Consider the following 26,922-nt stretch of genomic DNA (forward strand, 5'->3'; position numbering starts at 1 on the left):
TAAAGAAACATGAGACAATCAACTCTACATTTTGGCAATACTTTTCTAGTGACTTTTTGTCCTTCAGGGAGTCAGTCATCATACGTATACACATATGTTTTTGGAATCCTGCTGTCTGAACGTCAAACACCAACATGCCAGAATGCGAGATAATTTCAAAGTTTCGGTACGGTACTTTATTTCAGTGTACCTGGAAAATGTTATACATTTGGGGTCTATATTGTTTTGATCCCCGTTATCATTCCAGTGAGATCAACAATGTCTTCAAACGAGCTTTTTTTTTGGGGGGGGGAGGGTAGTTTACTTTTCACTAGCACTCTTGGAGGACGACTGTTTAACGTTTTGTGTTCATGTTCAGGGGCCATATTTTAGCTTATGGTTGGTATTCTGTCTGTTCAATATGCTTTGTTATATTCACCCTAGCCCATGTTATTCATATTTTTTTTCCTAAGGGAAAAAGCTCAGTATAGAAAAAAAGTGAATGTGTCCGTGGGAGACGTGTTTGCGGAAAACAAGTCGCAGGTTCACGTTTACGGTCCTAAACTTCCTCAGTATTGTTATGGCTGTGTGGCAGCGCGGTACGGCATGGCCGCCACACCCAAGGGATTCGACACAACGAGCAGGGCCGGTGCAGGTAGCCCCTGTATTAACATGCCGTGCGCTTATCTATGATCCTGCTGAGACTTATTACGCGCGCGTATGCACGCTATGTCCGCATAGCAACTGTGTTGCACACGAACGCGTATTATGGTGGTTGAGCGCATGTGATGTCAACTGCAGCCATTGATCCAATGACTGCAGCATTAAAAGGTCTCGTTCAAATGACGTCATTTCCTACAGACCAGCCACGTGCATCGGTATTTTGAGCGTCAACTTGCATGGGCTCCGCGCGCTGACTTCAGAGGGCGCCCTTTTACCTGGAAACGACGTCCCATGGGCGGGACATTTCGCTGGTTGACGCGCACCGTTCCTTGTGTGTGACGCACGTACACCAGGGGATCTACAATACGCACCATGACGCGAAGATGGCGTCGGTCGGTCACCCCTAACTGTACTTGCTTTGCCGTTGAGGAGGTACTTGTGAACGGAGCGGATATTGCGCAACGGATGCATCGAGTTTCGAACACATTTCGAGCAACAAGCGCGCGAGTTTGGAACATTTTCAATACTGCGCAATGCGTGCTTGATTGCGTATAATACGCAGGTAATATTGAGTTGAAATACATTTTCAATTGAATGGTTAATATTTATATTCTGTCCCGACCATACGCCGAATTACGGGGGAGTTTTGACAATAAAAACCTTAAAATTGTAAATTTAATTTTCAATCCAAATGTCGGGACTATTGTTTTAGTGAAGTTCTGCATGTAGTACTTTTAACATCTAGGAAATGAAAGCCCAATTCATACACTCTAAAAAAGAAGTGTAAATTTATGTTGTGTAAAACTGTTGTGTAAAAAAATTGTGTCATTTCTGCCCAATATTGAGCAAAATGAAAATTTCGCTTGTACCTCCTACTTGTGTCAAATGTGTTACACATGAAAAGGGTAATATAGTACCCAACGTTAACTACAAGTCCCAGCAGCACAGGCAAAAAGTTAAAATGTTACCCAAGTGATGGGTTAAGGAAACTGGATTTACCCCACCACTGTGTAACAATTCTTTCATTGTACACGCGCAAGAGTAGAATTTACCACGACATTAGTAAAATGTTACTACTGTGTGGGGTAATCTGACGCACGTGATAACGTTTACCCAAAATTGTGCACGCGTCATCACTCATGTACAAGATGGCCGCCGCTTGTGAGACCTTCAACAATTTGGGGATTTTGAAGACATGATTAGGTTGTTCCCGGTAAGTCAGTGAAATGGGATGCTGATGCATGATGATTAATATCGGGGAGATTGGAGAAGTGACATGCTTATTATTTAGACATTTATTTGCAACTTGGCACGGCTCTGCCAACCGCGATTCCATGCACATGATACATGCGTTTCATGTACCGTATAGTGAGTGTTCTCAGATCAAGAAACACGGAGTAAAGTGACCGACGTTTGGGGAATTGTTTTTGAATAAGTTGATTGAGGGAAATTCTAACACCCCTGCCCATCATTTAGCCCACGCTCCTCGTAATAGTCCTCATGCATCAGCACCATATTTGGGAAAATATGATCTTATTCATTTACTGACTTTCCAACCCAGGACTCAGTTATTGAAATCCCTCGCGATTGCTGTCTCTAGCATGCAATTCACATTGCAGAGTTCAAAGTTGAATAAAACCGCAAGGGTCAATAACAAAGGTACACAACGACTAATTTAAAAACAACCCAAGTGATGGGTAAATTTAGTACCCAACAATGCAGGGTAAACATTAGAACCCAATATCTGGGTAAGAAACTGACACAACACTTGGGTAAAAGGAGGGTTGGGCAAAGTTTACCCAATAATTGAGTAAAAAGGGAACATGGTCGTCACATGGGTAAACTTTCTTACCCAACTTTGTTGTGCAAACACGTAACACAATTATGGGTAAAAGTTACACTGAAATGAGTACTTTTCTACACTTTAGCTGTTGTGTAAAAAAGTACACAAGTTGACGACCATGTTCCCTTTTTACTCTCGAAAAGGTAGTAATTTTACCCAATATTGAGCAACTATTTTTTAGAGTGTACGCTTTCTTTTAGTACAAGAATCATCCAAATAACTCATGTACTTTTCAGGTTATGTCCACGGATCAAAAGAGGGTAAGTGTTCTTTCAGCAATGTAACCAAATCACATAAGAAAATGTTTTCGTTTTGCTGAAAGAACGCACACCTTTTTTGGTGATCCGTGAACTTTAAACCAGTGGTTGTGTTTAAAATTACTTGAAAAGTACATGAGTGAACTGAATAATTCTTATACTCACAGAAAGCTTATGAATTGGGTTTTTAAATCCCAGATTGTGAAAGTGCTGCATGCAGAACGTCACTAAAACAATTGACCCGACATTTGGGTTTCGTTTTTTGTTACTCACCATGTAGACAGCAACTAATTAAGCGCTTCCTCTCCAGCTAGAGGCAGGTGGTTGTTCAACCTCCATGTTGCAACCAGGAGTGATCTCCAGAGGGTCCTCTAATAGTTACACATTCACAAATTAAGATTATCAAAATAATCTTAATTTTAATTAATTCTAATTTAAAAATAAATGATTGTATAGCAAATGGTATCTTCTAGTTCTAAATTTGTTACAGTGAGTAAAACCGTGGGTAAGCAATATGTAGTGTATACAATAGTGTCTAGGTTCAATTAGTGCCTATGGTCGATATGGTCGATGGCCTATGGTCTTTTCAACATGTAGCGATATTTAGACTAATAACGTGCAAAAATCCATTCCGAACTTTACAAGCAGGTAGGTTTAGTGGGTGAATGATATAAGCGATATAATAATGATGTCTTGAAAAGCGCCTTTATGTATTAGGGAAACAGCGCTATCTGATCGGACCGGGTAAATAAACAATGCGTAGGATGCAGTCAGGCCAATAATATTACAGCTGTACGTGTACATACTGTGGACAACGAGTGAGCGACATAATACTGTGCACAACGAGTGAGCCGACGCTGAAAGTTGGTATTTTCTACGACCACCGCCCACAGTATACAGGGTGACCCCAAAAAATGCAACCCTAAAACAATTGCCTTAAAAAACAACGGATCGGTGGATTTATGTTTTGGGTATCAGATTAAAGCTTAGAGCTTTTTCTTTTCAATACTGAAAAATCATGACAATAGCACTTTGGTTTGCTGAGAAATTGCCAATTATGTAGAAGTAGTCATTTTGCATCCTGTACGCAAGTACTTCAAACAGTGAAACATTTTACCGTAAGCCTACTGTGCAGTTATCATTCATTTGTTAAATTTCTTTAATATACAGCCAGTCTAAAAAAAAAAATGGTACAATCAGAAAAAAAAAATTGGTTACATATGAAATTTCAAAATAAGTCATTCTTACTTGGCATAATATTAAAGAACAAAGACTGGGCTTTCCAATAGTGTTTGTTTGATCTTATTTGCTTTGGTCAATTCAGAGATATAATCAAGTTAGTGCGATACACCAAACTCGATTTTGTGCCACTTTTATGCATGAGCAGAGTTGTTTCGAGTACTGTGGCACAAACTCGATTTTTGTGTTCCGCAGTAAACTGGAGTTATCTCTGGATTGACAAAAGTAAATGTGATGACACAAAAAGTATTGGAAAACCTTTTTTTTCCCTTTAATGTGATGCTCAAAACGACTTACTTATGTTGAGATTTAATATTGAAAAATCGTTTTCGATTGTACCATTTTTTTTGAGACAGGCTGTATGACATATTTATGATGCTGAAAAGGTTAAAAATAGGACTATAAAAGATAAGATACCTTTTCAGGTGAGAAAAAAAGGTATTTCCATCAAAACTAATTTTTACTCTTGTATTGTTTGTAAAGATTAAGACATGAACAAATAGGTACCGTGAAAATCCATTAGTTTGGTTATTTTTGGTGTACAGGATAAAAATGACTATACTTTTACATGAGTGGCATTATATCGGCAACCCAAAATGCTATTTTCATTACTGTTTCAGTATTTGAAAGAAACAATTCACAGCTTTAATCTGATACCCAAAATAAAAAAATCCAAAGATCCCCCCCCCTTTTATAAAGGCAATTGTTTAAGGGTTGCATGTTTTCAGGTCACCCTGGATATTTTACATGGATCGTTCTGGCGGTAATGTGGAAGAATATTGTGCACCTGGTATTGCACACGGGTATCACGATATGACAAGGAAAGTATCGGTGCATGGAAGCACGGAGTTATTTAATTGCTGTACGATCGGTGCGATCATCGAGGGGCGGTCGACCACCGGTCTCCGTATAGAACGCATGGATTCATGAGCTCTCTGATCTATTATTCACACAATTCCTTTATGGTTGCAACTATCATCTGGCTATACCGTGCAAGTACGCTGTTCACCGGTGAGTGTTTCCCATTGGTTATCCGTTGTCACTCGCTGTTCGACAAGTGCTAATGCGCCTTTCACCAAGGTCATTTGAAATTATAAAACATGCTGCGCATGCTGCTTTGATGCATCGTTCAGAGAAGATCAGCTGAGAAAACAAAAGAAAGCATTCCATACCACATTTCCACCTGTTCCTCAACAGTCATGTAAGTACTTTTAACACTTAGGATTTCAGCTTATTTAAAGCTTATTTAGCCCTCTGGAGAGGACGCGTAGCACGGAGCTATTCAATCAGATTTTGTGTGAAATTAATACAGCGACTGTTTCATTATGTGCCGATATACCCACTCGCAGTCGGAACATTGATTAATTTATCACTCTGGAGCACTTCTTAATTCAGTCCTCCAAAAGAAATTATGAATGGCAAACTACCTATCCAGCAAAAAAGGGTTTAAGTCATTGTTTATGTAACGGGGACAAGAAAAACCCCACACTTTAGGCAAACATTTAACCCAACTACACTTAAAGATATAGTCCATTATTTGTAATTTGTGCAATTTGTTCGTTTGAAGCAACAAAAGTGTTCAAAATCTAATGAAGGATACTGAATGACGTTTCAGCTCAGCTTCAGCTGTATATTTTAAGAAAAACAGCATTCTAGGATCTCAATTTCAAATCAAAAGTTGCTGAAACATGTTTTGAATTGTTTTGAATTGCAGCTATACGCGATGTCGCGCACTGATCCGCGCGCGCCTGTGCGTCGTGCCAATGCTTCCGCGCGCTGCGCCGAATAACAAAACTAACTACTAATTTAAATTTTCCTACGGTGCGTCTTAAGACGCACTGTTGGAAAGGCCCTCTTTCGTTGATTACTTCAAAATGATAGCTTGCCAGAAAGATTAATTTCACAGGGAGTTTAGTCCACTTACTATCTTTCAACCAAGTATGTTTTTCAACAATAATACGCCAGGTACTTTTTTGGATGGCTGTAAATGATGGACTATAGCTTTAAATAAATTGCTGAAACATTGAAAGCGTCGCACAAAACACTCACACACCGTATCATAGGGTATTTTGGTGCTTGAAATTTCAAGCAGTATAATAACGATATTAAAGCACATCTTGATACGAATGATGACTGTACGTCCTTGAAGGACGCACCCGCCACTTGAAAGGAGAACGAATGCATTAATGTACAGTTGATGAGTAGTTTGTGTCTGCTTAGAACACTTTAAAAGACAAACTACTATAAATAGACTAGCAGTATGTTGGAATATACCCAGCTTATTCAGGTCTCAACGTTTACCATGAACCGGACGTGTTTTCATATAATTATACGCGTCTAATTCAGTGTCATTATTTTTTGACATCCAAGTACGGCTCAGTAATTGACAAATTATACATCCCCTCTCTTCTTTCTTATGTTAAGCATTGCGGTACAATGAAGACATTCGTCGTTCTCCTTGTGTGTTTGGGCGTAGCCTTTGCTGATCGCCGTACTCAGAGCGTCTCATCACGTCTCATCAGAGGTAAGTTGTACAAATCAAAACACGCTCAAACTGATTGCATTCATATCAGAAGCCAGAAGTTACTGAAGGATTCCGGTACGGAAACTGAAAATACCGTCTTGTTACTCTCTGCTTTTTATTAAACTCAAAGTCGTTCAAATGACTGGCAAATGGCAAATGGATCGACGTGAATATGAATTAACCTTGAATATGATTATTTCTTGTATCATTTCTCTTACATAAGATTGTTTTTATTGTAAATGTGTTCGCAATTCGGTATGTGGCCGCGAAGGACCATTAAAGGTATAGTCCATCATTTGTAATTTGTGCATTTTGTTCGTTTGAAGCAACACACCTACACAAAATCTGAAGAAGGCTGCTGATACTAACCTGATGAAGTTTCAGCTCAGCTTCAGCTGTATATTTCGAGAAAAACAGCATTCTAGGATCTCGATTTCAAATCAAAAGCTGCTGAATCATGTTTTGAATTGGGCCTGAATTCCGCGCTCGAGACCCGTTCTTACTGAGCCGAATGCAGCTACGCGATGTCGCGCACTGATCCGACGAATTAGAGCAACTGCGCGCGTGCGTGTGCGTCGTGTCACGCTTGCGCGCGCTTCGCTGAATAAAAACGAACTACTAACGGAAATTTCCAACGGTGCGTCTTAAGAAGCACCGTTGGAAAGGCCTTCTTTCATTGATTTCTTCAAAATGACAGCATGCCAGAAAGAATAATTTCACAGGGAGTTTAGTCCCCTTACTATTTTTCAACCAAGTACGTTTTTCAACAATAATTACGTCAGTCACTTTTTGGAAAGCTGCAAATGATGGACTACAGCTTTAATAAACCAACCCAATCCAAACCAACCCAATTTTGCAGTTGAAATGTTAAAGTAGTTAACAGTCCACCACGAGCTTGCATGTTTTCCGTAAAAACTTCTTTAGATACATTTAAACTTGATACTTCGTAACTTGCGACGTGTTTTAAGCCGAACTCAATGAACTTACGACACGTTCAACACGTCGCCAGTTTCGTGAAATGAATCGTACAGTACGATGCGTCGCGATTTGCGCCGTGTTACACGTCGTAACCCGGGTTGCTACGCGTCGCAGCGCTTCGTCAAATCGGATGCAGGGCCGTCAAAATTGCACCACAACTATAGCACGCAAGCACCCAACCGTGCATTTACCTGCAGTCGGGGACCCCTATTGTCCCTCTTTTGTTTGTACTTTTTAGGAAGACCTCCCATATGTTTTGTACATGAATCCAAACTGGGGACCTCTCGAGAATTGCGGACCCTATTGTTCTCTATTGTTCAACGTCCCCTATTGAGTGCAGAAACAAACTCATAAGTGTGTAATTCGGAAGACCTCCAATTGTTTTGTACACGATCGTCAATAGTGGACCATTGGGATCAACGTCCTAATGAATGCAGAAAAAAACTCACGCATTTCGGGGGTAGTTTGGGTGTATATTAATATTTTTGGTGATATTTTGAATTAAAATAATTTGTGGAATTTACAGTTTATTTGTCCTATAATTTTGTCTGATTTGGGATTTCACATACAGTGTCTGACAACATGTACCATTCCGGGGCCTTCTATTCGGGGGATTCTGTAATAACACCCATGATTTCCACCGAACAAATCGGGATGAATATAATATGTGGTAAACTTTCTTCCACTTCACCAGCCATTGGCGACAGGCCTACGTATGATGTGGAAGAAGTTCAAGCTCCCGAACCTTACGTACCTCCCGAGACAGCTGTACCTTACAGCAAAGGTCAACAAGACCACAACTATGGTGCTGGTGCACAGAACATAGATGCCCAAACCCACGGTACGTGGAACTTCATTTTTGTTTTTAAGATCATGAAAATGTCTTGGACCCTTTGGTCACAATTTTATTTTAGAGTATTGTAATGTGGTGGTCTGCCCTACTTTGATTCTAGGGTTGGGGTCCGTCCACTCATTAAAGATGGATGAAGCTGGACACCAATCAGTGACTTCTCATGTTTATTCAAAGATGCTAGGAAAACAGAAAAAATTATGAAACGAAAAAATAGTATTGCCCATTTACTACATAGATACACAAAGCTTAATAATCATATCTGGGTTCTAGACACAGTGTAAGTTGCCTTCAAAAATAATAATAAATTAAAACCTTACCCAACGGTCAGTAAAGCCTTAACGGTGTCTCATAAAGTGAGTGGTGACTGCACGTTCTGCCTGCACTGTGAAAATACATAGTTCTATACGTGGTAACACATTTACGCAGAAAGCCTAAATTTGTAAGTGAATGTAGTAACACGCAGGGGCGTGCACTGGGGTTGTCCGGCGTGTGCTCGAACAGGGGGGGGGGGGGGGGGGTAGCAGACAATCCCTGAATCCAGGAGACGCATGAACTGTTTTCACCATGGGATTTATTTTCCTCCAAAAACTCAAGACAAATATAAAAGACAAAGGAACCCCTGCAAGGACAGAGAAAGACATGATCCATTTATTAAAAAGTGCACCCATTACTATAAAATAATTACAATCAGTGGTAATTAATACAGTTATAAAATACAAGGATTGATAATTATGATTTCCAATATTTTCTCCATACCCAGCAGGCTTTGCCTGATGTGATGTTAACCTGTAGGCTTTCTTCCAAATGACTGACACAATCTGTTAAAACAATATAAATCCTACAGTGGTACAGCACAACAATACAGTGCGAGTCTAAAAAAAACTATACACTTTTAAAATTGGCCATAGTTTTATTCTGTAGCAATATAGATAAGATATAAATTCCACGGTGTCTTAGTACTCAACATGGCCACCATCTCGTTCAATGCACAGCTGGGCACGACGCATCATTCCTGCAACAACACAGCAAATCACCTCCCTGTCTTGTCTAAGAATGTCAATTTCACGAGTTATCCTTTCCTGGAGGTCATCCAGATTTGCCTACTGAAACTCTTGCAAGCAAGATCCACAAATCTGAACTGATTATGCATTCCATGACCAGAACCAAGACAATGGTTGTGTTCTTTTAAATTGTGTCATTCTTATCCAGCCCTGACCAGTTTGCGCAAGTCAGATTTCACCTGACCCCTTTAATTGTCTCCTGTGCAGTCATGCATGAAAACTAATCCTGTGAAAATGTCACCAAAAGAAGCAGGAAGAGTTACTCTAAAAGTACATATGCAAATATCTTATCTATATTGCTACAGAATAAAACAATGGCCAATTTCAAAAGTGTATATTTTTTGACTCACACTTTACAGTGTACTTATTAATCTAAACAATCCCCAACTTAATATTCAGACCTTACCTGGATTCAGGAGGGAATATTGACTCTACACATTTTTATGTTTTATATTGTCCTGGCCACGTGGTAAACACACCCGGGGCCATCTATCGCCAGATCGTAGTATGGACCATACTACATCCTTCAGAGGGGGTGTCAGTCTTGTGATCATACTGGAGGGGTTGAAAATTGGCGGGAAAACCCTGTGTGCTTGTGCACATTTACATAGGCTTGTGTACAAATGCACTATATACATTGGGATTATTTCGATCACCCCTGTGACCAAAATGGAATGTCAAATGGGGTTATGTCTGTGGTTTTAACGGCTGTTTGGGGCCTGAGAGATACTCCAGACATGCCAGAGGTTAATCAGGGGTGAATGGGCTGGTTGTAAGGGTCGGGTGGCTCAAATTACATTTTGTAGAAACCACATTCCATACAGTCATTGGATAGTAAACATTAAAGGTGCTCGATCCAGCAAGTGTTAAAATGTTGCCCAAATAAGTATTTCACACGAAGTGCGCTCTCAGCGCACACGCGACTGCGGTGGACACTATACGAACTCGCTAAATACACAGCGCGGGTCAAAGGTCACCCACAAGGAACTTTCGTGACAGCCCACACACATACATATACTATACATGTACATGTACATGTACTGTACATGTACATGTACTGTACATGTACATGTACATACTAGTTATGCACGTCGCCTCAATAATGAATCTCTGTACGCATTATTCTTTGTGAGAAAGCGAGCTCGGTGAGCACACAAAACACTGCCGTTCATGAAAATACGGCAGGAAAATGTCAAGGAAAGTGTCACTCACCAATCAGCAAGTGTTAAATTATCCTTTCAGTAAGGGATGTCCACCAGACCACGATTAGTTGGGTTAAAGAAGAGGCTTTTTGTGGAATCTCTGGCTGGCCGGTTTTCCGTGAAAGCCGAAAAGGAATGACAACGCGCGCCCTATCACAGTGTCTCCACAGTATTAGTGCCCTCGTTGCTAGACACACGTAAGTGGATCTAAATAACAGATCCCATTCAAAATTCGTTTATTTTATCCACAATTTACTACTAATTAGAAAGTAGTCAAATATAAGGTTAACCCATTTCCCCCCAATAAAACAAACCGTACATAATGATCCCAATTATGGACTACATGTTGTCTACGCAACTGCGCACAGCTGTGGTGCGGCCAAAGCGGCTATAGACTTACTTCAAGCCCATATACTTCGGTTCCCCACATGAAGCTTTTTGTAAAGTTTATGCTTATACAATGATCAAAGGAAGCTGTAAGATTGTCTGATATGGATCTATAATTAATCTTCGCTTAATAAATACTCACTTTCTGGAACTTTAATCACCAAAAATCCACAATTCTGTTCAATTTTTGGATGACCGTCACTCCCTGACAATGACGTTTCCATCCCATGCATGTATACAAATTTCTCATCGTGCTCTACACACAACATGATTTCTCAGTGGGAAAAATCTCTCAGCACGCAATACACAGCAGCGGTGTCATAGCAAAATGGAACCCAACACATTTTCCGAGCAATTTCGTATTCCTATAATATCGGGGCTGTAAGGTAAAATAAAGGATTCGGGCACGGACACAGGAAATACCGTCTTGGTGAGTTCTCTGCTTATTTATTAAACTCAAAATCACACAAAACAATCGCTGACGACAAGCTATTAGTCCCCGATTCTGTACCCAGTTGAGATGCGTCCTACCCAATGAAGCCCAGGCCTTGTCTAGATTTGACTCCAGTCGGAATTGCTTTAAGTCGGTGTCCTACAAAATTAGTTTTTTGTTTGTTTTGTTTTTACAAAATTCACTAGTTCACATCTTTCCAGGAGCACGACAAGGTACACTTCAGCACGCGTTCCATTTCAGTGCCGTATAACAATGCGTACGTACATGTGTGTGTGTGCATGTACAGAGCATGGGAATACATGTGGTAAAAAAGTTAGCATCACTTGAAAGTAACATGTACATGTACTTTTTAACATAATTGTCCGGATTCGACGCACGAGGGCGCGCGTTATACTGTGGTACGGACGTACGTATGCGCTATGCCTGGATTTACTAAAGGCACAGACCGAGCGCAACCCAGACGTGGGCCAAGTCTAGGTCTGACTATACTAACTGAAGAGTACGTGTGCATGCTGCGCGACAAATGTAATACAAAGTAAACAACTGACCTAAAACAGACGCTCGTTCTGCCATGGGCGGCGCCATTTTTCAACGCGAGGGGCAAAAGTTGCGTTATGCGCACTTTTATTTCCGTAGGTTTTAGGTGTGTAAGGAAAGAGATATTTTTATGTCCGTCAAAGTAATATTTGTGACCTTTAGTGGTTATTTCCTCAAAAAATTCAAAATGGGTTACCAAACTGCATGTTTATTTCGAACTTTGGTCCATTTTATTCCTCGTATTGATTTTCCGTTTTAAAATTCTGGTGCGCGTTGCTTACAAACACCTTGCATCAAGTGCTTTTTGCTTCAGAATTAAACAGAGTATACGTATATCCCCTAGCCTTCATCAACTTATAGACGTTATTTTTGAACTGTTTTTCTCGTAGTTCTTGCGATGTCCTTAAATTTCAATTCACGGCAGTTTTTAAGGGACAACCCAAGAAAAAAGTGTTTTCCATTGTCCACCCCCAAGGGCATGACATACATGTAGTTAGGACGTTATCAGATACATTTTGTACTGTTCGGATACTGGAGGGGATGCACGCCCCTTCCCCAGCCCTTCATCGAAAAAATAGAACAAACACATTTGGTTGGCGGTGCTCTCCTCTACAGGGTGAGTAAAAAAGAAACGAAAGCCAAATGTTAGGACCATTGTTTCAGGGAAGTTCTGCATGTAGCACTTTTAAAATCTAGAATATGAAAGCCCAATTCATAAGCTTTTTTTGGTACATCGAATCACTCATGTACTTTTCGAGTTACAGAATTTCAAACACAACCACCGTTTTAAGGTTCTGTCCCCGGATCACAAAAAAGGTGTGCGTTCAAACCAAAAACAATTCACACACATCCCTATGTGATTTGTTTTCGTTTTGCTGAAAGAACACTGACATTTGTTGTGATCCGTGGACAGAACCTTAAAACAGTGGTTGTGTTTAAAGTTCCGTAACTTGAAAAGTACATAAGTGATTTAAAATTCCGTAACTTGAAAAGTATATAAGTGATTTGAATGATTCTTGTACTATTGGAAAGCGTATGAATTGGGCTTTTATATGCTAGATTTTGAAAGTGCAACATGCAGAACTTCAATAAAACAATGGTCCCGACATTTGGGTTTCGTTGTTTTTTTTACTCATCCTGTAGTGGCATATCCAGCATCTCAAAATCTTCAAAAAGGCGCAAGAATCTTACAATGATAACCACCATGGGTAGAGCACAATGTAACTAAACTTGAGGAGTTAACTAGATTTAAAAAAAAAATGCCCAGTGAGTAGCCCTGGTTTTGTTTGCCCTTTGCAAAATATAATATATTACTCAAAAATGAAGTTATATATCTTCAATAAAACAATGGTCCCGACAAATGAAGTTATATATTAATAAGTTGAAGAAAACACTCACCGGTGAATAGCGTAGTAGTCCGAAGATTGTTTGAACCATGGAGGAATTGTGTAAATAAGAGATCAGAAAAGATAATTATTAAATAATCTTAATTAGTAAATATGTGTAAAAAAAAAAATAGAGGACCCTCTCAAAATCACTCCTGAAAGCAACATGTAGGTTGGACAACCACTTGCCCCTAGCTGAGAAGGAAGCGCTTAATTAGTTGTTCTCTAGTTAACGGCTAACATTATTAAATACACATTAGATTCGGCCCACCCTGGAGCAAAGGTCAATAATGATCAGAACGTTTTAAAGGGAATAGGCCTTTACATCATTTGCTTTTACTGTAATTTTCAAAAATGGATGGAATTGCAGGGTTGGAAATATATAGCAAATATAGTTACACTGACTTTTTTTGAGGTTTTGGGTTCGAAAATGCTATGAAAACCAAGAAAAACAATCATTTTCCTGTAGTCTGGTTACCTGACTCCATATAAGAAGAAACAGAGCAGTTTACATACATTGGGGAATTGTAAGGTCAGGGAACCAGTCTAGCTGGCTCGTACCCGTTCATAGGTTTGTAATCGATTGCAAACAAGTGCGATTGTCAATTGGGGCCAGTAATTGAAAAAAAAACAGTTTTTCCAACGCTGATCGGCCGATCAGCGTTGGAAATTGATACAAAAATACCACTTTTCTTGAAAATGACAGTATACCAGGTGCCATGATCTTACAGGATGCTTTACACTGTCATTCACTAACAGTCTAGCAAGGTATTTCAAAATAATTTGGTAGTTTTATTTTTTGATGTTTGCAAATGTTGTATTTTCCCTTTAAGAACAGTTGCGAAATTCTTTGAAGGCATTATCTTCATATACATTCTGAACTTCAAAAGAAACCCACGGATAGCACAGCAGTTGTAACATCTCGTCTGCCTTTATCAAATTTTAAATTTGTGTGTGTGCTTTTTGGGGGTAATGTTGTATTAGATATTTCAACGGAATATACTTTATTAACATTGTAAAGTTTTCATGTTAATATTTCCGCAATTCTGCGTGTGCCCGCGACAGAAAATTATGAAAACCATTCAATTCAAATTTAATTCAACTCTTTAGCTGTATATAGGGCCAAGTTGCAAATGCTGTGTTTTAAGTCAGTAAATATGCAACGTCATTAAACTCCAGTAAAAGAGAAGGAAGATCGGTATAATCCTGTCCTTCGAACTGCGGCTTTGTGCTTTTCTTTAGTTGGGAATTATACATTTTAAATGTTAATGTGTTTACATTAAATATTCCGGAAATTCAGCGTATGGTCGTAACAGAATATAAATAAACCATTTAATTCAAATTGAAATTCAACTCAATAAAGGGCTAAGTTGCAAATACAGTGTTCTTAGTCAATGACAATGTCACGGAATAAAACAGAAAGAAGATCGGTATAATCCTGTCTGCCAAACTGGGTTTTGTACTTCTATTGAACTTGGAATATTAAATTTTAAATTTTATTATTTTGTATTATATATCCCGCGATTTGAAGTATGGCCGCGACAGAATAATCAATAATGATACCGAAAACAGTTGCACTTTTGTATACATACAAGTTGTGGTTCACACTAAACTTGTACGTATACAGAAGTGCACATTTTTTGGGTACGATTTGTCATAAATTGCATAATTTTGTACACATTATCACTGTTTTAGGATTGCTAAGGAATTTCTGTACTGATCAGTTGTAATTTGAGCAAGATGTGCTAAGTAGTTTTTGAGTTAGACAAACAAGTATTAAGGGGACTTCCTTTTTTTTTTTGTTGAGTGTAGTAAAACAAATATAACTTCGCCTAGGGAACCAGTTTGGTAACTTCCAATACCTCAGGAAGCGAATATCGACTGTCCACCCTCAAACCATGTTATATTTGTAAACTATTTCAAAGGTCTGGATGAAAGAAAACTAACCTAATGTCTTACCGTACCCGTGAAACGACGGAAAAAACCCGGTAGGTTAAATCGGACGCGGCAGACATTTTGTGGCGCACGTATGCGTATTTCCAGCCATTTCCATTCAATGTACGATATACACGTAACACCATTACAACAACGTTGTTCACGTTCGCAACTAGCACTCAACAGCTCGATTTTAGAGAGTCCAAATTTCGACCCTCGAAATTTGCACTCGCATGGTTTTCGCACGAATAATTTTTTAAACGGTGGTTGTGTGGAGGTTTATATCCTACCTTTAAATGCTCCTTGGCCTTCCATTTACCGTCCTTTCGTTTAAAACGCGTTTTGTATCTCAATTGGGAGCATTCCAGGACGTTATGTTCCTTGAAGCGGAGCGACCCCAATCTCAATTTATTTATCGTGTAACGTTCTGTGTGTGGCTGTATCAAGGGGGAAGACCCCAACCTAAAATGTAATTGACCGTAAGTATGCCAGTCATTGACTTGCGGAGAAATCGATGTTCCCTGATTTTTCTCTGGGCACGTCCGGACAAACACATTTAACAGATGTTATTGGGTCTAGTATATTGGTTTGACTGGGCCTTGGCCAGTTATACGCACAATGAAGCATTTGCCGTGTGGTCGTATTCGGAAATTGAAGTACTCGTACTTGTACTCGGAAATACAAGTACTCGTACTCGGAAACCTGTTCTTGTACTCGGAAGTACAAGTACTCGTACTCGGCAACCTAAGTACTCAGCAGTACTCGGTACTCGGAAATAAGTACTCGACTACAACACTGGTTTGTAACGCCTGGTGTGGCAAAATTCGCGTTGAGACCGTGGCAGACACCCTCGACGTGCCGAAATTAAACATCGACCGTTGACCACACATTTTGCTTGGACAATATGTTCGTAGGGTGTAATTTGGGTGAATGTTAATATTTTTGGTTATATTTTGAAAATTGCGGAATCGTACATTTGTCCTTTAATTTTGTCTGAATTGAGTATTTACCATAGATTCTGATCAAATGTACCATTCCGGGGTCCGTTCGGGGTATCATGTGACACCTATGATTCCCATCGAACAACACGGGATGAAAATATAAAGATGGTAAATTTCGGATGAATTTCTAATATTTTCAATATGTTTGTAATATTTTGTACGTGTACATTGTATTGTTTTTCTTCCATTTACGTACCAGTCGCAGGAGGTTCTGATTCCCATGGTAGTGGAGCTAGTGAATATGGTGCTGGTGCAATAGGCGAAGATCACGGTGGTGCAGCACCAGCACGACACGAAGGTACGTGAAACTTTATTTTTGTTTCTAAAGTCATGAAAATGCCTTAGACCCGTTCTCACAATTTGATTTGAAAGTACTGCTACGTCGTCTGAGCGTTCCCATGGATTTCAGTGACTATGCAAATAAGGGCGGGGGTTGAGTTGTCCAAAACCAATATAGATAGAACAACCGGAATGAAGTCTAACTCATAGAAGAACTTATGGGTAGTAGCAGAGGAAAACATGGTACGGAAAATGGATATGCCGAACTACTCTCTGCTTATTTATTAAACTCTAAGTCATACAAAACAATCATTTACGACAGAATATTAGTCTACGGTACTGCTAAACCACGTATTACACTAAATACATTAGAAACACTTCTATTCACATGCAGTTGTTGTAACATTTCCTTAAACAAAATAAAAAATCATACCATTTCCTTAAAAAAATAAATATAAAACATATATACAAAATTGGCGCATGTCTAGCCTGGCTTCCAATACATATAACTTTACTGTGTACTAATTCGCGTCAGGGAAACTCAAATTTAAGCTTTTTAAAAATAAATCAGCTATATTTTTTTTTCAAATTTGCCTCCTACTTCTGAATCAATGAGAGACAAACTAAACAAAAATATTCCAACTTTTTTCTTCATATCAACCGACTGAATGATCCTGAAGCATAACAGGCACCCAGATGTAGCTGGAGTCTCCGAAGTCGGGGCCTAAAATGTCACTAAGCCGAAGACGAAGCCAAAGCCAGTCGTTTCGAAAACGCTCTAAGGCTGCATCCAAATCAGCTGTCTAGAGCTAGGTCTAGGTCTGCGCCCATTGAAAACACGCGGACACGCGGTGACAATAGACGTAGCCGTAGCTTTGGAAGCCCGTTTCGGACACGGCCTAACATGTATAACTATTGTTTGTTGTGTGTATTGACAGGGATTACGGCTTGAAATTCCGGCAATTTTAAGTTTTCGATTGTCAGCTTATATGTTTCAAAGATCTGGTTGAAAGGAAACTAACCTTATGTCTTACCGTTCCCGAGAAAAGACGAAAAAACATGTGTTTACATCGGACGCGGCGGACTTTTTGTTGCGCACGTACGCGTTTTGGAGCCGTTTTCATTCAATGTACGATATACATAATTGTGTGTTCACATAATACGCACAGCACCATTACACAAATATGGTTTCTCTCACATCCGCAGAATACGATGCACTGTTCGGCAGGATTCACGACTAGTTCGCTTGATCAACAGCTCGATTTTTTAGAGTTCACATTTTGACCCTCGAAATTCGTTTGGCATGGTTCTCGTATTAAGAATAACTCAAACCGCCAAGTTTTTAAAGGATGGTTGTGTGGACGTTTATATCCTACTTTTGATGCTCCTTCAGATTATCGTCCTTTCATTTAAAATGCGTTTTGTAGCCTAATATTGGGAGCATTCCGGGACGCGATGTCCCTTTAAGGTGATGAGCGATCCCAATCTCAATTTATATATCGTGTAACTTTTTTGTGGCTGTATTTAGGGGAAAGACCCCAACCTAAAATGTAACTTTAAGGAAATACAGTTTTCGGAATACTTTTATGCCATCCCTCTTGATATAAATTCTCATACAGCGCATTACATCATCACAAAAATCTCAATGCGCATAACAAAATCAATCGAGAGAAAAAAAACGTCAATATAATACTTTAAAAAGCTCATTAAAAATTATACCGGTACATAAAAAAAGTTGATCAAAATACACAGTAAGACTCAATTGAAATACATAAAAAATCACAATCACTTGGACTTTCATTAAAAACCCGACGAAAAAAGGTTTTAGTGCTGACCTAAAAGATCCAAAAACAAGAGCGTGCATTTCGAATGAAATAAGTTTTTTTCCATACACTGGGTGCTGCTACTGAATAGGCACACCTGCCATAGTGATCTTCATTAAAACGGGGCTGAACTATACGTGTTTCAGTGGTGGAGCAAGCTAGTGGCTTTCAAAAATTCTCGAATTGTCAACAAATCCACAAAATAAACAGGTGCTTGTTAATGAGATTTTATAAGCCAGAATAAGGATCGTGAACTCACTACGCTTTGCCACATGAATCCAGTGATTACTTTGGATAACTTGGGGTTATATGCTGAAATTTCGTAGTATGGGTAATAAGATGAGCGGCTGAATTTCTAACTATTTGCAACCTATGGGTTAAATAATTAGGAAGACCATGGAGAGGGCTATGTCAATAATCCAACCTATAGTGGGGATTTGTAAGTTCCTTAAGAACCGAGTTTGCGGCCGTCCTCGTCACTGCTAACCTGTTTTTGTGTTTGTAACGCCTGGTGTGGCGAACTCCGCAATGAGACAGACACCCTCGGCGGGACCCGAATCTTTTTTTCCCCAAACGACATCCGTTTCTCATCTTCTGATTGGTCCATTTCATGCATATTTAATGCCTTGTTCTCCACAACACAAACCCAAGATAGGCTTTACGTCTTGTGAGAAATCACTCCTTCCTCACTTTACTTATTTAAAAAGGTAAAATGAGAACAAGTGAAGAACGCTCACTGGGATTCGAACTCGGATCACGTGATTAGGAGTCAGGGCTACTTCCAACCAGTCCACGAATCAGATGCCAATCGTCGGTGATTTAAACGCCATTATTCCTGGTTATATAACTTATTTTCTAGAGCCCTGAACATGACGAATATGCATTACGCAGAGATCGCCCTCTTTTGATATTGTCCGATCTCGTTTGGGAAAAAGAAATTCACCGACGGGCCGAAGTAACGTCGACCATCGATCAGCAGGATCGTCAGCCCGGACCCACATGGGCCGAGGACGCCACCGTTGCACCACAACTAGACCCAAACACTCGCGCGCGTTTCGCATAGACAGTGTCTGTAGGGTGTAGTTTGGGTGTAGGCCTTTGCTAATATTTTTGTGATATTTTGAATTAAATTCATTGTGGAATTGTACATTTGATATATCCTTTCATTTTCCTTGAGTTAAGTCTTTACCATAGAGTATGACCAAATGTACACTCTGGGGTCCTTCTGTTGAGGGAGGGGGGGGGGTCCTGTGATACCTCTGATCCTACCAAACAACACATGATGAATATATGTAGTCCATTTCTGATGAATTTCTAATGTTTGGTATGTTTGTATAATATTTTTTCACGTGTATATTGTAACCCTGTTTCCTTCCATTTAACCAGGCCTGGGTCAGGTAGATAAAACGCAAGAGGAAGTTTACGAGCCCGGGTCTTACGGCAAACGTGAAGCATAAGATGCTGTACTTGGAGGTATGTAGAATTTTTAGTCCGACTTCATGTCCAGTATTTTCGGTGACCGTTAATGGTGAATATTAATTTGTAATATTGTTGTCTTTTATGAAAAATTACCACACGTTGTTAACTGTAGTAAAGTTTCATCTATGTGCAACTTTAACGTCTCAATGAGTAATTTCCTTCAAAGACACTTCGCATCCTTACAATATCTGTTTGTCACGTTATACGGCGATAGCAGGCTTGGCTCAAGATTGAGCGAGTCTATATTGGCAGACGCCAATCGGTGTTACGTAATAGCTAAGGAACTATGTAGATGCACACAAAATATTAATTTTCCCATTTTTAGTTCCTAGTAATCTCCTTTAGCTTTATATGACAATTTTTTTTGCAAATCTATTGTGTTCTCTGTATTTCTGCGCTCAGAATCTTCACTGTGCTACTTTTAAAAACCTCAAAGGTATTTATATCAATGAAAACCCTGTGAACAATTCTACGTCTTTGTTATTTGAAGAAAAGATTCCCTTTTTTATGCTCAACCAGAGATGCAATCAGATGGAATCATTCGAATTAATCTTGTGATCTGCAGTTGGCCTATCCACCAAAACTAGGATAGCAACTCTCCGTAGAAATTCGCTATTCTTTGCGGATTCTTGTTAGTTTTGACAAGTCCTAACTATTCGGTATAAACTTGAATTAAAACGTGTCTGGTAGATTTATCATCAAGAGTATCAGTACATTTATATCCATTACGTACTTACGGAAGCTAACTGTCTTTCTTTCCGTCACTTGTTCACAGATCTCGAAGTTCCAGCAGTTTACTTCAATTGTTCATCCTTTTGGTTGAGGGTTTTGAGTTATGCATGACTTGATACTGACTGTAGTGTTTATTCTAACTATTCTTATAAATGGTTAATCTGTAAGAGTAGTAAATTGCTCGTAAAAGGCAACTTTCTTGCTAGAAAAAAATTACAGCTAAACCACTGTCAGATGGAATTAATTGGTATACCATAAAATTATTATACTGACTTTTTTTCGTTGGAAAGAGAAAGGGCTGAAATAGGTTCGAATTTATACAATGTATACATTACATTCAATCGGCTCAGCTCGTGAACTACAAAGGGCGCTGTATACAAAGTGAAGAGACATAAGCTGGCTTCCAACCCCGCCATAATATCGTCCGGAATCAGTCCTCAGTGAATATTTTCCTCGCTGGCCTTATTTTTCAACCGCTATACTGGGTGGATAAAGAAAAAGAAACCGAGATATTGTTGCTAATTGGAACATAGCAGGGCACATGTGAATCAAAGGGAGATACCCTCTGCAGGTTGAATCGCCTCTTTAAAATGACACCCTGATCATGTCCTTACATTCACGGTTGACTGAGCAGCTTTTATGAAAGGGTCTATTTAGAGAATTGCGCCACTTTTCATGGTAAAATCTCTTGTATCCCCCACCTGCCTTGATTGGCAACCATACCCTTTCACTCTGTGACAAATGACACCACAAAGACCACAATTGAAAAGTGGCGCAATTCTCTAACTAGACCCTTTCATAAAATTGGTCACATTGGTCAACCAGGAATGTAATGACATTAGTAATGATCAGGGTCAGGGTGTCATTTTAAAGAGGAGATTCAACCCTAACAGAGGTATCTCCCTTTGATTCACATGTGCTCTACTTCTGTTCCAATTAGCAATAATATCTTGGTGTCGGTTTTTTTTTTTTTTTAATCCGCCCTGTATTATTTGCCAATGTAGAATCCTTGTTGAACAAGTGAAGTAGGCCCGCTTATTAAGTCAGGAATATTTTGCATTTTCCCACTAATTACAAGAGCCTATACGGACTTTCGAAAGGAGTGGCAGTCCATGTCAATTGACATCAAATAAAAAAAAACAACGCGTACATTCTGAGTGTTTACCTTTGTAAACTACGATCCTGTATTTTGAATCAGTAATGGTGTGTTTTGGTGAGTTTAATTTAAAAGTGTGTTACATGTTTAACACCGCACTGGAAAAAAAATTCACTTTCAGTTCTCAGTCGCACAAAATTTGGCTTTTTCTTTTTTTTATATCTTTTTTGGTGGGGGGGGGGTAATACAGGTAGGATGGTGAAGATTACTTTGTTGTGGTTTTGGAAAATTATATTTTCAGATCCGACAATACGATGATTATCATTATTCTGAACGTACATGTACCCGACTATTCCACACCTAATTATAATATTCCACATCTAATTATTAATATATACGATTTTAGAATACTGTACCTATGATTGGTTTAAATTAAAATGATGCTGGTACCGTATCTTAATAACCACAATTGCTTGTGCGTCTTCTCTGCCTCAGACTTGCAATTCCTACGAATTCATTTACTGCTCATTGTCTGCGAACGGATTATTTTTTATTATCAGTTGGCCTTTTCCCGTGTTATGAATATTATTTGGCATTTTAAACACATTCATTGTTATTAGTGCCTCAGTTTTAACATTACATTACATGTATATTTTTTTTTACTTCTCCCGATTCTCGTTACGGGGCACTTTTTAGGGGAGGGGCACACTAAGGGGAGGGGCACAAACCTCGAGTGGGAAGAGATGTGCTTCCTTGCCTAGTGTTTACATCGCTGGGGCGCTTTTGATAGATATATCCATAGCCGTATGCGGTGTTTAAATTTTGCAGCACACATCGTCAATGGATCGAGATTATTGCGCTAGTCTGATGTTTATTCATCAAAAAAATAACAATGACGTCACACACATTGCTCCATCAGTCAGTCCTGCATGTACATTAAAGCATTTCAAAAGAAAGGCTTCCGTGGACCTCTTGTTTTCCTTCTTTTGTATTTCCTTGCTCCTATTGAAATCTCAAACTCCATAGTGGTTCCCTTTATGAAGAAGATACATTTCTAAAGACTTCCTTATTGGGTTTATCATTCAAATGTGTTTTCTACCCCATATCAAACCCTGTAGGCTACTATATGTACACAATACACATGCACGTATGTGTAAAGTTCGAGTTTGTTTTTCTACATTCAATATAGGGACGTCACAATAGAAGACTATAGGGTCCCCGTCCCCAAAGATCCACGATTGACGATTTTATGGGAGGTCTTCCTAAAAAGTTAAAAGACAAACAAAAAAGGGACACACAGGGTTAAAGGTAAATACACACGAAATGCTAAGTGAACGTGTGGGAGTTTGTGGGTAGGCCTACACCGCGGTATTAAAAGGGATTTTTTTATTGTAAGGCAAATTAGGACTGAGTTATTGGAACTTTCTGCTGTCCCGATAGCGTCTTCCCTCTCCACAAATTGTGTGTACAGATGAGTGTATGTCCCCAAAACCACGGACGAAAGTGTGTGTTTGTTTCTGTATTCAATAGGGTCGTTTAACAATAGAGGACAATAGGGTCCCCAATTCCCGAAGGTCCCCAACTTGGTTATGTGTACAAAACATATGGAGGTCTTCCTAAAAAGTTAGTGGTACAAACAAAGAGGGACAATAAAGGTCCACGATTGCAGGTAAATACACACTTGGGTGTGTATGTATAAGACATGAAACTGAGTGATATAGGTATGTTCCAAAACCGCTTTATGAGGTCTGTCTATCCATGATGATGTATGTGTGTTTGTGTGATGTAGCACGACACCACATATGTATGGGTCAAGTCTCAATGTTATGAATACATCACATGCAATACTGTGCCATTTCTGACGTGATCTTCCCAAAATATTTCAAATTATAGCATTAGAAATGGACGAAAATATTAAAGGATAACAGCTTGTTTGTTGTTCAGTAGTGCTGCACTTTCCGATATCATGCCAAGTGCAATGCTCAATGAAGATCGGGTCGCAATGGCATCTCTCAAGTAAACAAACCGCGAAAAATGATCGTTCGAACAGGCACTCTAGACAGAATTCGGACGCCAATGAAATGGTTGTTTACGTGTAGGGTTACCTTTGTATGACGTCACTATAGAGTTGGTAATTACACAAATGTGCTACCTTATTGCGTATACCGTAATGCATGTGTATCTAGGCTTAATAGTAGTGATAATAATTGGTAATTATACAGGGCTCGTTCTGCCTCCCGAGACGTTGGGCCGCTCGCGGTGTTTTTCTTTGTAGCATACATCGTCAATGGATCATGATGTTTCAGCTAGTCGATGTTTATTCATAAGAAAATTACAATGACGTCACACCATTGCTTACATTCAGTTATGCATGTACATTAAAGCATTTAAAAGAACGGCTTTCGTCAACCTGCCACAGTGGGCTAGTGGATAGTGCAATGAACTACTAATAGCAAGATCTGTAGTTCGAATTAATGTCCATTTTCATCAAACATTTTCGTTCGTTGAGATAAGTATAATTGAAGGGAAAAACTACGAGAAGTTAATTGTCTTCCATCCACAAAGCGTGATTATAATCATGTTTGGGTGCGTGATATGATTGCATACAAGACGACGTATCAGGCGCGGATCCAGAGGGGGGGGGGGCGGGGGTGTTTTGGGGTCACCCCCCCCCCTGCTCTGTCCAAAAAAATTTCAATGAGTCGAAAAAAAAAAATGAGTCGAACCCCCCCCCCCCCCCCCCCCCTGCTGTGACACACCAAAAAAAAGTTATACTGGTAATGTCTGCCTGTTGAAAATACGGTACACCCTTTTGAAATATGGTTCCAGCCCCCCCCCCCCCCCCCCCCCCCCCCCCCAGTTTTTGATTTTACGGAGACCAAGTGTCCGGGAAAAAACCTGTGTACATTTTCAGATTTTTTTGCTGATGAAACCCCCCCCCTTGCGAAAATTCCTGGATCCGCCCCTGCGTATGCTAAATAGTGCGGGCCGTTCGTTTCAGGTTAGCGCCTTTTTTATTCTTTACCCTGCGCAGCGTGTACAAAAAATCCAGCCATTACTCTCAACGGCTTCCCTTTGTGCAGCAGGTACTTTCCCATGCTACGCAAGACCCTATTCATGGCAATACAACAAAAAGCCACGTGCCAGACAGTGTCCAGACAGATGCCAGACAGTGGCCTGGAAAGATAATTGACTGACGGCTGTGGCATGCCGTTATGAAAGGAGATGGCTTGTCAAATTACAGGTCTTTGTTGATGTTTCAATGATACTTGGCAGGAGGCCTGGTCGAAAGTTTGTTGACACGGCTCGGGTGTGGCCCTGGCTACAAAGTTCATTGAACCAGCTGATTTGGCAAGGGTTGAATGAGGATTAGATAGGAGGTGAACGTTATTGGCTCTAATTTTTTTTTATTAAAAAAATGAAAACACTGATATCAGATCATTCTGCGCAGGGTGTTAATCCAGCGTTTAACGTATGCTTACTCGGCCACATTTACATGTACTTATACATTCCTGCATTGTATGTAATAATAATAATAATAATAATAATCAGCATTTAAGAACGCTCTTATTAGTTAACTAAATCACAGCGCTTACAGTATTTTTAATACCCCTGATCATTGCCAATTAAACATTCCAAATGCTGCCTGTCAAGCGCAAGCAGCTTATTCAATCACAATAACCATCTCTGCCCTCACAGGTACCCATTTACTCCTGGCTTGAGGGAAGCAATGAGTGACAAAGTTGCCTTGCCCAAGGGCACACGCACCATGAGCCCAGGCTGGACTCAATCGACAACCCGCAGCTTTACCCACAGATCACGAATCCAGTGCCCTTAACCACGAGGCCACAGCACTCCGTATACGATCAGCGTTATAACTAGGTTATTGGGCACGTCGTTTGTCTCCGAGCCAGAAAAAAAACCCAGAAAAGTTTAGTTGACAAAAGTGTGCAGTTAAAATTCCCTTTTAAATATTGGAACAAAGGAACTTCGAAACAGTAAATAGTAATTTCTTCAGTCTTCCTTGGAAAGATTAAGTGTTGCATTGGTCAAAAAAAATTACATTTACTCTGTAAAAAGGTAGGATAAAACACTGTTGGGTAATGTAATTTATTTTACCCAGCATTGGTATGAAATTACCTCATATTGGGTTGAATTGGGTAAAAACTGTCAACTATTGGGAAGAATTTGCCCAAGAGTGTAGGCAGTTGATAATAATTCGACCAGCGTTGGTCGAAATATTTAGCACCACAGTCAGAGTGTGTCTTCACTGAGAACGATATTTGGCTACAGGACCATTGCATATTTGTCCTTTGAATGAAAAAAATATAGGTAAAATAGCAAGCCATTACCAAAAAGTTCAAATGGCTGCCATTACGGGCGGGTCCGCATTAACGTTTTAACGGAGACGTAACGAAACAATATAAAGAGCTATTAGGCGTGTATAAACTCTTCTGGACTACCCCACTTGAAATAGCGCCCTCATATTGTGTTCGTCAACTCAAAAGGGAGATTATACTGACGTGCGTTTGAGCAATTCAAAATGCAGTGCGCCACCAATTGTTTGCCATGGAGAGTATCTTTCAAGTTTACGGTCGACAAAACATGGACCATTTGGATGAGTGTCAGTAGACAACTTGAGCTAATTTGTTAGAGATTTGGTGTATGCTAGTGTTCTGCCTTCTTACAAAAACCCCAACACATTATGAGAAGAAAAGAAGGGCAAACAGGTATTCGAATCATAGGCTAACGAATTTACTGACCGGAAAAACAAACAATTTCAAATATCCGCGCTGCAATTTGTCGACCATCTCCCATAATGCACTTGGAAAATTAACTCTTCGTGGCGAACTCTTGGTGGGCACTGCATTGTGAATAATCTAGAACTCTCCTAAATTCCACAGACTGAAACTTGGGGATAGGCCCAAAAAAGTCAATCATGTGCAAGCTAGATTGAAAACTGAATGTTCTCCATTGAATGGATTTCACTGTAAAACGTCTGGTTTCTATATAGTGTCAGTCGGTAGGAGCGAAGTTTCCCTCGAAATTCGAGGGAAATGTTCTCTTGTTGTCTTTGTTTATTTCGAGAGAGTCGCCGAGTTTCTCAAGTTAAGCGATTTTCTTGCCCAAATTTCAATCCCCGTCATTGCTTATAACCGATTTACTCTTTCTTGCATAAAAAAGGTATTTTTGCGGGGGGGGGGGGGGGGGGGGG

General features: G+C 39.7%; 1 protein-coding gene across 1 annotated transcript; it reads left to right on the forward strand.

The window, feature by feature from the left end:
* The first annotated feature begins 5,082 nt into the window (after positions 1–5,082).
* On the forward strand, positions 5,083–21,267 carry LOC119733417. Its single transcript, XM_038206993.1, has 6 exons — positions 5,083–5,182; positions 6,406–6,505; positions 8,178–8,324; positions 16,498–16,596; positions 19,787–19,873; positions 20,655–21,267. Exons 2-5 carry the CDS (start codon positions 6,418–6,420, stop codon positions 19,855–19,857), a joined length of 405 nt encoding a protein of 134 aa, XP_038062921.1. The 5' UTR covers positions 5,083–5,182; positions 6,406–6,417; the 3' UTR covers positions 19,858–19,873; positions 20,655–21,267.
* Positions 21,268–26,922: the final 5,655 nt, after the last annotated feature.

The sequence above is a fragment of the Patiria miniata genome, unplaced genomic scaffold, assembly GCF_015706575.1.
Source record: "Patiria miniata isolate m_02_andy unplaced genomic scaffold, ASM1570657v1 HiC_scaffold_25, whole genome shotgun sequence".
Lineage (NCBI taxonomy): Eukaryota > Metazoa > Echinodermata > Asteroidea > Valvatida > Asterinidae > Patiria > Patiria miniata.